Raw genomic sequence first — 12,521 nt, 5'->3', positions numbered from 1 at the left:
GTCCGCTCACACGGACGCATCTGATCCATCCAAACCCTGCAGGCCACAGCGCAGCTTCCTTCTACATTTCCCCCCTACTTGGGTGATGCTTTTCTAACATAACAAAAAAAGAAGAAGAAGAGAGGAATACAAAACTTAACTCAAAATGGCAGATAAGGACAGCGTGGAGAAATACCTGGAGAACAACCCACAGTTCGCCAAAGAATACTTCGACAAGAAGTTGCGTGCCGAGGCTCTCACCGCCGCCTTCTCCACACCCCTCGACATCAAGGACACCGCTTCCTTCAAGGATGTTAACTCGGTGCAAGAGGCCGCCATCATCTTCGACCTGATCCAGGAAATGCAGAAGCAGACGACCATGGAGCAGTCCCTGCACAAAGCGCTGCAGAGGGTCGCCCTGATCCTGCAGGCCGACCGGGTCAGCTACTACATAAGCCGGTCGAGGAACGGAATACAGGAGCTCTCCTCTTGCCTCTTCGACGTGACCCCGACGTCCAAATTCGAGGCCAACCTGGTCCACCCGCAGCAGGAGATCGTGTTCCCGCTGGACATGGGTGTCGTGGGTTTCACCGCGCACTCCAAGAAGCCGCAGAACGTCCCCGATGTCACGCAGGTGAGAGGATCGTGCGCAAATCTGAAACTGTCAGAAGTGTGTGTGTCCCTGCAGAGATGTTCACTTGTTTCTCAAAAGATGTAAAAAATATGTGGCCTCGAGTACATTCTTGCAAAAAAAAAATCAAACAAAACTAAAAACCTTACCTGAAGGTCTTTGGCTGAACCGTAGACTGCACAAACCAGCGACTTAAACATGGTTTGTCAAGCGTGCACAGCATGGGATCTCTAAATATACCCTAGATTATCAAATCATGCATTTATGTAGATCTCCATATATTTATTTGTAGCCTATGACTCAACATAATGAAGCACCTTTAGATTTTTATGCTCTGTAAACTTGGGAAGAGTCTGTTACTCCACACAATGATAGTGACAAAACATATAAAGAGTATTTTGCACCACTATTGCAACCCCTACACAACATAGTATTATTTTTCTTTGACATGCTTTGTGCAAAAACATTATTTGTGTCCATGTCTGCACCTGCAAAGTAGCCAAGAGCACCGGCCATACAACTACTAAGCAACTTGTTGGGGAAAGTGTGAATGTAGCAGAATATTTATAACAGATTGTAGTTTATTTATTTAAAAATAAAATACTAGACAGCACAATATCTTCTGGTTGGAAAGAGAAATCTACTATGAATAAATGAGACTGTAAGAAGAACACTGAAGTGCATAAAAGTGAATGTCATTGTGGATGTACGCGTGCACCTTGTACACTTTATTTAACTAGGTTTCCTCTTGTCTTCATCCAGAACAAAAAGTTCAGTGACTTTGTGGACAAGCAGACCGGATACAAGACCAAATGCATGCTCACCTACCCGCTGATGGCCGAAAAAGAGTGCCTCGGCGTCGTCATGGTACTGAACAAAATCGGAGCCGACTCCTTCACCCAGGAGGACGAGAAGGTAGGAGTACAGTTCCAGGGGCTTCAGTTGCAGGATTTTTCACTGTAATATTAATTCTTTGTCTTAACCCGGTGCCTCTTCCAAAAATCCTGAACTGTGCAGCTAAATGAAGATTACTGCCGCAATTGCATCTTAACAGAGGGGGGTGCGAAACACTCCGGTTATGTCAGTGGGAGCCAATCAGAGCCTTGATGGTGCCGTTGATTTTGAACATTCACCTTGATAAAAAAAAAAAAAAAAGAAAACGGGGAATATGTTGTCTCTGCGGTGTGTATCAGAGAACATTCACTTCTGGGTCTGAAGCCGCATCTTCACACTGAGGCCCAGCAGTTTTCTAAAGAATAAATTGGGTCACATGGAAATGATGTTTATTTATTTTTTAGTTTTTGCAGACTAATAGAGTCATACTGGTGATTTAAAGAGGCCGAATAAGAGAGTTAAGAGATGTAAGGAGAGCTTTAACTGCTAAGATGCTATAATATCCCGTTGTAAGCTCTCCCGCTGCACTCTCTCTGTGTCTCCTTTTATAATATATGTACATTTTTAAGAAAAATCCCTTCGTGTTTACTTGATCAAGCGCTAAAGTGCAAGGAAATCTCTAGTGCAATGGAAAGAGAGGGCTAAGACGTGTATTTTATATTCATATAAATCTGTGTTAGGACTTAAGAGATTTGAAATGAAGAATGTAAGTCAGTGTTTACTGAACTGCCCGATCTAAATCTCATCATATATATAATTGACACACCCCACATGATTCCTGCACGCTTCCCTTCATGTGAGAGAGAGCACGTCCTCGGTTGGAGATGTAGATCAGTTTTATCGCAGTGAAGAGAAAAGAAGCTCGGAAGAGTCTTAAACCGATTGTTGTGCTGAAACCTCTGATTGATTCGTTCCCCAGCTCTTCCACAAGTACATGAACTTCGCTCAGTTCATCGCCCTGCAGCATTTCACGGCCTACATGTTCAACGTGGAGTCCAGGAGGAGTCAGGTAAATAACGAAGCATCCTTAGCCGAGAGGAGAGAGCGTACATGTCTTCCCTTATCCTTAGACGCTTCTGTTAATTTCCTGCTCTAATGCGCAGAACAAGCCTCCTGCTTTAACGTCAGTGTCTGAAAACATCTGCTGCATGCTTCCCCAGGGGTTCACCTTGTGTTTCTTTGGCTCTAGGTGCTGCTCTGGTCGGCCAGCAAAGTGTTTGAGGAGTTGACGGACATTGAGAGACAGTTCCACAAAGCTCTCTACACCGTGAGAACCTACCTGCAATGCGAACGATACTCAGTGGGCCTTCTGGACATGACCAAAGAGAAGGTTGGGTTTTTTTTGAAGAATAGATTTGCACACGGGTCTTAATGCATTCCTTATATGGCTTCAGGCACACGTTTCTTTCTCCTCCAGGAATTTTATGATGAATGGCCAGTGAAACTTGGAGACGTGGAACCCTACAAAGGGCCAAAAACACCAGACGGCAGGGTAACGTTAATTTTTCCTCTTCATTAAACCAGCTTTTTTTTTTTTTTGTGTTTTGTTTTGTTTTGTTTTTTCTCGAATGCTGCACTTTAAATGTTAATTATCTAGCGTGGTTGGAAGCCGATCGGTTAGCACTAACGGGCTTCTGCTTTTTCGTGCAGGAAGTCATCTTTTACAAGATCATTGACTACCTCCTGGAGGGCAAAGAAGAAATCAAAGTCATACCGTGAGCAACACTGGCTACATGCCACGAATAGTGATATAGCACAATGCATTTAAAGCATAGTAAATCTGCATCTTCTGTTTGTATGAGAAATGTTTGAGGGGGTCAGCACAGTTTAACACATGTCCTCATTGCTTTTTCAGTGGTCCACCTGTAGATCACTGGGCTCTGGTCAGCGGGCTACCAACCTACGTTGCAGAGAATGGATTTGTAAGTGTCTTGCATAAAACTTTTTGCAAAGGCAAACAGATTTACTGTAGTCTTTTTTTTTTTTTGTCAAATCAAGAAACCTAATGATAAAACTGTTAATGTTTTCACGTGACTGCCTGCAGATTTGCAACATGATGAACGTGGCTGCAGACGACTTCTTCACGTTCCAGGTGCGGACATTTGTATTGTGGCAACTCGTTTGTATCCGTAAAGCTAATTGCGCACGATGAAGCGCACGTCGGCGCTTAATAATTTTGAACCCGGATTTCCGCGTCTTGCTTGCAGAAAGAGGCCGTGGACGAGACGGGCTTCGTCATCAAAAACGTCCTGTCGCTGCCGATCGTCAACAAGAAGGAGGAAATCGTGGGCATCGCCACCTTCTTCAACAGGAAAGATGGCAAGCCGTTTGACGAGCACGATGAACAGATCACCGAGGTTGGCGCTGTCTCTCTCTCTCAGCGTGTGTCACTGTAGACTGTCACAGAATCCCTCTACACATTTCCTCTATGGAGAAAATCCTTTTATTTGAGTTTTGCACCAAGCATTTGCATATTAATGAAGAAAATATACTAAAACAGCAGTGAGTTCCACCTCAGTACCACCTAGTATATGTTAAGTGAAGAACTCCATTTAGAAATACAGTATATTCTAACCCCCAGTGCATTCATTAGTAAGGTTTTAGCTGCAATTAAAAAATGAATTGGACACATGCTCCATTGCTTCCTGTTTAACTATTATTATTTGTCTCTTATTCTGTCTTCCCATTGCCGGTACCAGGCCCTGACTCAGTTCCTGGGCTGGTCCGTGCTGAACTGCGACACCTACGACCGGCTGAACCGTATGGAGTGGAGAAAAGACATCGCCCAGGAGATGCTCATGTACCAGACCCAATGCACCAAAGACGAGCTGCAGACCATTCTGGTCCGTATCACGCCAACTTCCTTGCACATTTCTTTCTCCTCCCCCGGCAGCGCGCACCTTTGATCTCTCAACATTTGCTCAAGGGGGAATAAAGAGCAGGGATTCGGAGTGGCAATGCATAGCTTTTTGAGTAGCAGCCCTCCATTAGCAGCTATTAGAGGACTAATAGGAGGTCTGATGGATCGTATTTCCACTTGGCAAGTAGCATTTGAGAAAATGACAAGAGTTTACAAGGTTAATGGAGCACTTGTCTGAAGCCTCTGAAAACACAACATCAGATTATTTTTCTTTTCTTAAAATTTTTGTTGCGTATCCAGGAATTCAGGCTGTAAATTGCTCAAGATGAGTTCAGCTCGTGAACAGAATGAAAACGGGAGCGACGATTGAAATGATTGTTTCTCTCTTTTATAACCAGAACACCAAGGAAAAGTTTGACCAAGAACCCGAAGACTGTGACCAGAAACAGATGTACAAATTACTGGTATGTAGAGTTTCCAGGACACATGACAAGAAATGAAAGGTTTTATTTCTCTTAACAACACAAGACTGACATTGTAATCATGTGCTCGTTTGTGCTTTTTAAGTAACGAACGATTCGCGGTTGTGAGCTGCACTGTGCGTTTAGTTATTTGAATTTATTTTTTCAGAGAGCAAACTGCCCGCCAGCTGACAACGTCAACGGAGAGAGCCTGTACCTGTTCTCCTTCAGCGACTTCCCCGTCTCAGAGTTCGACCTCATCAAAGCCGGCATTCGCATGTTCTTTGAGCTCGGAGTCGTGGAGAAGTTTAAAGTTCCCGCAGAGGTGGGTCAGGCACACATTTCGTATGAAATCTGCTCCAACAGGAAATCTGCTCCAACAGGATCACCGTTTGGCAACCATTGCCGTTGCCTGGAGTTTTCTAACCTTAATTAAAAACATCGAAACATGTCATGATCTACTTAGCTGTGAAGGCAGAGGAAGTTTCTTTGGGCACTGGGACAAAAGGGCAGTTTTAAATCACGGTATTATATCAAACGGTGAAACTCCACTTTGTCTTCATTTCTTTGAATCATTACCAATCTTTCCCTCCCAGACACTGACCAAGTGGATGTACACCGTGAGGAAGGGTTACCGTGCCATTACCTACCACAACTGGAGGCACGGTTTCAATGTGGGCCACACCATGTTCTGCCTGCTGCAGGTAATGACTGCACAACAGCTTTCTTTCTCTTTGTTTGTATTCATTTTGAGCTACTGCGTGCACACATATGGCGCAAATTTGACTCTTTCGTCACCCTCAGACAGGGAAGCTGAGGAAGTACTACTCCGATCTAGATGCCTTTGCCATGGTGGCTGCTGCTTTCTGCCACGACATAGACCACAGAGGGACCAACAACCTCTACCAGACAAAGCAAGTCAAAACATCTTAGTGTGAATATCCTGGGGGAAATGTGTGCACGTGTGTTTAACCTGTGTGCCTCTTTTTTATTTTATTTTTTTATCGCAGGAGTACATCTCCTCTGGCCAAACTTCACGGCTCCTCCATCATGGAGAGGCACCATTTGGAGTACAGCAAGACTCTCATGGGAGAGGAGGTCTGACCCATTATAAGCCTCTCTCTCTGAAATAAATGACTGGGGAATTACGCACATTTTCACTCATCTACGTTGTCTCTTGCAGAGCTTGAACATCTTTTGCAACCTCCAGAAGCGTCAGTTTGAGACTGTGCAGCACTTGTTTGACGTCTGCATCATCGCCACTGATCTGGCCCTTTACTTCAAGTAGGTTTTTCCGAGAAACTGGGACCAACTACAATGCTTGAGCAGCAATAAGTGACAGACATGACGTAATGTTAGGGAGAGACTATAGCTATGCCGTGGCAACGTCTAGCTGCTGCCCATCCATGCTTGCCCCTCCACCGATGTCCTTTATTTTGACTGACGAAGTAGGTTTTCATGTCAGGAAACACATCAGACATTGGAGGCAAAAGCCAATGTTGACGTTTACACTCGTTTCAAATCAATACATCGGATTAAGCTGCAGTTTTGGCAAACGCAGTGCATTAGCTTGCTTGCTAACAGGCAAAGACAATTGGTCAATACCAGAAAACTTCCAGTTTCTAATAGGCGGTTTAGACTTCTGCGTTAAGTTGACGCAGAAGCTACGACGACAGCCCAGACTCTACGCAGACTGTGTGCCGTAACGGACGAGCACCGCCCCAGAAATGTAACTATGCGTCGCGGGGACGCAGAGCACAAGAGCTGTGATTGGTCCGCCTGGTAGCAGCGTGTTTCCGCTTTAGTATTTCCAGCTGCTTCTCCATCTCTGCAATTTTCGATTTGATTGTTTTGGATCATTTGATTGTTTTGGACCATTAAAGATGGAATGTATGACTTTGGCAACATTTTGGCAAAATTTCGGGCGAGTTTAAGTCTCCATTGTTGAAAGTGAAGTAGGAAGTAGAAACAAAAATCAACCCAACAGGGAAAAAAGACACGGCGCCGACTGGTGTTTGGGTGGCGTTATTACAGAGCGAGCCAGACCGACGAGCACACAGGTATAAATGGCTCGCACCGGCGTAGGCTACGTACGCCGCCTATGTCCTTCAGTACTCTAAAAGAGACTTAAACCTCGGCTCTTGCCTGCAAATTCTGCATATTTTCTGTTTGCAGAGATCAGTTTTATTGAGTCCGTCTGTGTGTTTGTTTAGTACGCCCAGATTGACTCTGTCACATCTGTTTTTCTTCATGCAGAAAGAGAACCATGTTCCAGAACATCGTGAACGCGACGGAGCCAATGACAGACGAAAAGGAAGCCACCGCTTACATATCCAACAACCCCGTCAGGAAGGAAATTGTCATGTACGTAGCCGATTTAAGCAGAGGACCACACAGCTGTTGGGAAAAGACTGCCTGGTTTACTTTAAATTACACTCCTGAAGCAGCAGGCTCACATAATCATCATCCTTATCACTCGCAGAGCGTTGTCCTCCTTTCACCGGCTGACTTGTTTGTCTCTCTCCTCTCCTTCAGGGCCATGATGATGACAGGCTGTGACTTGTCAGCCATCACCAAGCCCTGGGAGGTGCAGAGCAAGGTGGGTGAACTCTACAGGCTTCACGTGGGCTGATTTTTAAAAACATGGAGAGAGACACAAAAAAAAAACTCTAAGGAAGCACACCGAGCCATAAAAAAAGGTTCTACCCAGACCAGATGATTTAAGATTTCATGCCTACATTTATTTTATTCCGAAGAAATCTTGACCAGCTGAGGTCACGTCCCGTGTACGTGTAAATACTGCAGTATGGAGAGGACTGAATGTAACCCTTGAAAGATAAACTTACTGCCTTAGTCAATGAAGTTTATCTCATTTTTCTTATATGTTTATATCCCTGTCTCATGCTTTTTTCCCCTCACGGGTCTGTTTATCTCCAGGTGGCTCTCATGGTTGCCGCTGAATTCTGGGAACAGGGTGATTTGGAGAGAACTGTTTTGGACCAGCAGCCAATTGTAAGATCTGCTCCTCTCTTGTTTCTTCTTCACAATATATATATATTTTTACAGTTGACAGTATTGTTGACAGTATTGTAGAACATCTGCTCATTTTCTCACCCGAAACCTTCCCCCTCTGTCGCTCTCAGCCCATGATGGACAGAAACTGTGCCGAACAGCTACCCAAGATGCAGTGCGGCTTCATCGACTTCGTGTGCTCATTTGTGTACAAGGTACGTTCTTGCAACCATTTTTCCTAAGACATAAAAAACGACAAATGGGAGGCAATGGTGCGGATGTTCGAAAGGGAAAGCAAACATGGGTTTTTGCAAATGCAAGTCTGGCCTGTGTTGCTAGAGTTTACATGCACATGTTAAATTCAAACATTTAATCCTGGTGCAGTTTGATTTTCAGAAAGCCAAGCGGCATGAGAGCATATTTTTCTCATCACTGAAATGGGTCTTTATCCTCGCGTCCTGGGACCATGTGCATCTGTTCAACACCTAGTCTTTGCAGAGTGGTTGTTGTTTTAGCGTCAACCATCTTGAGTTATATGGCGATGAACCTGTTGAACCTAGCAGGCTCCAGCCGGAATGTCAGCGAGCTGATTTATATGGGAACACACACACACACACACACACACACACACACACTGGCTACATCCATAACCATGACCATGTGTCCTGAGGACTAGTGCTTCGTCGTCTTCTCAGTCGTTCTCCGTACACAACATTAATAATGTTTTCCTTCGTTCGTCAGGAGTTTTCCAGGTTCCACAAAGAGATCACGCCCATGTTCGACGGCCTGAACAACAACAGGGCGCACTGGAACGAGCTGGCCGAGGTGTACAACGCGAAGATGAAGGCCATCGAGGATGAGAAGAAGAGACTAGAAGAAGAGGAAGCCAAGAAAGGTAAAAAAATATATACTGTATATGACAGAAGAAGTGAATAATGGTGACCGTCTTGTGACAATTCAGTGTTCTGCTGGGAAACTTTTGGACCTGGCATTCATTGGTGTGGATGTTACTTAGACATGTAGCCCCCACCTAGACCAGACCAGAAGCCCTCCCCCCTCCCCCCATAACAATGACACTCCTTGATGGCAGCAGCTGTGTATAGATTTGTGTATAATCATGCAATTGATGGCCTTATGGACGTTTTCAGTTTTTCTTATTTTTGTGTTGTTTGTTCAGCTGGTGGTGGTGCTGCTGGTGGTGGTGGCGAAGCAGGGAAGTCAAAGACCTGCACCATCTGTTAAGTTTCCTCCGGTGCTCGGCTCTGGACTGATGCAGCCTGTTTAGGACTAAACTAGTCAACACCAGCCTTGGACCTTTTCCTCGGCCTGGTCTCACCCACTACCAGTGTAGTTCCTCTCCGGTAAATTCACATTGGCACAGTCCCAGTCCAGTCCAGCCCACGTCGGCCCGCTCCGGCTCAGCGTAGCCTGCTAGTCTAGCGTAGGGAGGTCCGGTCTGGATTAGACCCGGCCTACGACTATTCTTCGAGGAGGGAAGAGTCTGAAACTTCGCCGGGAAGTAAAGCCGGGACTGTGACAGAGAAGCCGTACGACTCTGAAGACGTGTTTTGAAACCTCCTTCTTCCTCTACTTTGTGCAGCCATGAACGTTTGAGCAAAACACACATGGCCAACGTACATTTCCCTTTTACTTAGCGATAAACCAAACACTTCTGGCGTAGGTTGGACAAGCTGTGATGAAATATTCAAAAGTAATCCTAAGGTCATTGAGCTCCATAGGCGGTCAGTAAACACACAATACAGTCATACTGTAGATTGCACAATGCACTTAGCTGCTGCTGTTTTGGCAGCGGCAGAACTGAAGAGAGGAGTGGAGGGCAGGCAGGGACAGTGACAGTGACCACATAACCTCATAGCTTCAGGGACCAGAAGAGTGGGTCAACGTTTTTAATTTTGTTTGACAGTTAAAGGCACGTTGGTCACGTTTACCGAGACGTGAAAGGAATCCCGACGCTCTCTCACCTCAGACGTTACTGTTGTTTCTTTTAATATGCAATTTATCTATTTAAATATATATATTTTTTTGATTCTTTTGCGTATTTTGTACTTGAATTGTCTTCATGGACGGAGAGTTGTGAACGTGCGGACAAATGTGCGGCGAAATCACAGTATGAACTAGCTTTACTGACAGATTTGATGAACACCTTTTAAGCAGTTTTAAATACGCAAAACATTTAAACCGGTGTTTAGATCAAATTTACCATTCCCGAATAAGGATAACTTATTCTTTTAAACGTTCTTGATTTCACATGTATATAGTTTGCGACATAGAGACTGTGTAAAAGATGTAAATTGTGTAAACTTTAATATAAAACGAGAATAAAACTGAAGGTCTGATGGTTGTGATGGCAACTTTTTTTTTGTTCCGAGCGGCCAGGAGTCACAGTCCCAACTGGACACTGCTCCTGCCTCTCCCGTAAGAAGGTTTGATAGGATTTGATTGCCAGCCAGCGTTTGAGATCCACACAGCTTTAGGCTTTAAATACCCTTCTTACAGAGGAGGTTGAACGAGGCTAGCAAAGAAAGCCTCATCAGATGTTTATGCACTTGTGTTTGTAAAGATGCAACTATAGCGTGATTGATCGTGTGATGGTACAGGCCAAACGTCTCAGAGATTTGTTTTACTTTTCTTTGGTTGAGACAAATCTGTCCGTGGAACCCTACATCTGAGATTACAGAGCAACCTCCGTGCACTTTCTGAGACACTTTTGGCAAAATCCCTCGAAGGGCAAAAGGCGAGCTTTCGGCTCTCCACTTCCTGTTACCTGTTATGCAACGCCATCTCCTATAATCAATAGGGCATCGATCAAAGGCGCTTAATCCTATCAGAATGGCTTTGGGGACTACTTGGAAACTGTTTGAGGTAAAGTGAGGAGCTGTGATGTAATCAGTGGAGCCAAAACGGGGCATAAACATTGATTGAGTCAAGCCCTGAGTGAGATGTTTGCTTCACAATATACTTTCTACTTGTCCCGTCAGCTGTCATTCAGACATTAGAATTTCATGTATGAAATGACCTCTATTGTATGCATGTATATGTGTCATGATATGTAATATGTGTAAGCGAATAAAAGAACTTTATTGCAGGTGTAAGAAAAAGCAAATCACTTTTTTTTTTCTTTCTCCTCGTCAATATTAAAATAGTAGAGCACTTAAATGTGTTATTCACACTTGACTCGTGCACATGAAGGTTACACGGAGACACACACAAAAAATAAATAAAAATGAACTTCAGGATCCTTGGGCTCAGCTGCGGCAGTCTTAGTCGTATATCGTGCGGGATCTCAGAGGCTCCAAAGCTGGATGAGCCTCTCGGGGAAAGAGGATCAGTGGATTGGTTTTGATCCCCGCCCGATACGATGCTGTCTGGCTGTGCTGTTCAGTGCTGAGGCCTGCCGCAAGAAAGCGGGAGGTTGCGTGGCGTTGTGTCGTCGTTCTGACAAGTTTAAATACGCTTTAAATATTCCCAAAAATCTGCTTCAGCGCCGCCAGCCGATTTATGCATCGTACAGCGATCTCAGGATGCTGCCGGGCTTCCCCTGACAAGATGGAATACATGACATGCAGTAACACGGGACGAACTAATCCATCATGTTGAGGGACGGTTCAAATCATCAACCCCTGCGTCAACATGACCCTTCGTTCCCCAAACAGTTTCAGGGTCAGCGAGTGCACAACTGGCTCCAGGTTGCTACAGCCGTCGCAGCGTTTAACGGCGAAACAGCGCTGCACTTCGAGTCAGCCGCATTATTATCCCTTTAATCCAAGAAAAACAGATGTCGACAACGCAACTGATCACCTGTAAACGCGTCCAGGTGCCCGAGAACAGCTTAAAGCCAAATCGCACCCTGCCGTGCTGCTTTCGCTCGGCGCGCAACACTTAGCCACCTGTTAGCTTTACACACCCATGAATCAAGCGGTAAAAAGGCTCCTGCCGAGATAGCACGGGGACGTTAAAATGAGATGGACCCGGCTGTAATAGCTAAAGTAATTGTCTTTATTTAAGCCAGGGTCTGTAATCTCCAGGAAACCTCACGCAGTTTCCTTTTCTGCAAGCCGAAGTCAAGGGAGCGCCTGAATGTGCCCTTGGAGCGAGGGACATCTCAAGCTAATTCTTGTCGGCTTTTTCTCAGAGCAGAGTGTTTGACCCTTGTGTAACACTTCTCATGATAACTTTTACTCTTTCTCTGAATCTTTCAACTGAGATAACGGTTGTGAGGGACTATTTATGCACGGCAGAGCATTGAGCTATGAGCTAATGTCCTTCTGCTGAGGTGTTAATGTCTAGCGGGTATAATGCTATAAGTGTTAATCACCTGCATGAAGAGTTGCCAATTACCACCAAAGACAAAGTGTAGCTACAGCTGCCAGGAATGAAATATGAGACAAATTTAACTTTTAACCCTTCAACTAATTACTATACACCAATCAGGCATAACATTATGACCACCTTCCTAATATTGTGTAAGTCTTGCTTGTGGCAACTCATCAGAGAATGAACATGGACCTTCTGAGGGTGTCCTGTTGTTAGTGGGGGGGGCCTTTGAGGGGAGGGACCTCTGTGGATCATCCCACAGATACTTGATCAGTTTGGGATCTAGTGAATTTGGAGGCCAGGTCAACACCTTGTGCTGTTCTTCATGTTTTTTTGAGTTGTTCCTAAA

The 12,521-nt window shown here is 44.8% G+C and overlaps 1 protein-coding gene across 1 annotated transcript; it reads left to right on the top strand.

The window, feature by feature from the left end:
- Positions 1-145: 145 nt before the first annotated feature.
- Positions 146-9,179, top strand: pde6c (phosphodiesterase 6C, cGMP-specific, cone, alpha prime; the record flags this gene model as incomplete). The annotated part of the gene is given in 22 exon segments (XM_084566818.1): positions 146-613; positions 1,373-1,525; positions 2,424-2,513; positions 2,694-2,834; positions 2,922-2,996; positions 3,155-3,219; positions 3,360-3,426; positions 3,549-3,596; positions 3,712-3,861; positions 4,204-4,347; positions 4,763-4,828; positions 4,995-5,150; positions 5,422-5,529; positions 5,630-5,755; positions 5,837-5,923; positions 6,009-6,109; positions 7,082-7,189; positions 7,361-7,424; positions 7,763-7,837; positions 7,969-8,052; positions 8,579-8,732; positions 9,015-9,179. Coding segments are annotated over 22 exon segments (2,595 nt in total). The 3' UTR covers positions 9,080-9,179.
- Positions 9,180-12,521: the final 3,342 nt, after the last annotated feature.

The sequence above is a fragment of the Chelon labrosus genome (assembly GCF_963514085.1).
Source record: "Chelon labrosus genome assembly, chromosome: 19".
In the NCBI taxonomy this organism is placed as follows: Eukaryota; Metazoa; Chordata; class Actinopteri; order Mugiliformes; family Mugilidae; genus Chelon; species Chelon labrosus.
The sequence above is the reverse complement of the archived record's forward strand: the minus strand, read 5'-3'. Positions and strand labels throughout refer to the sequence as shown.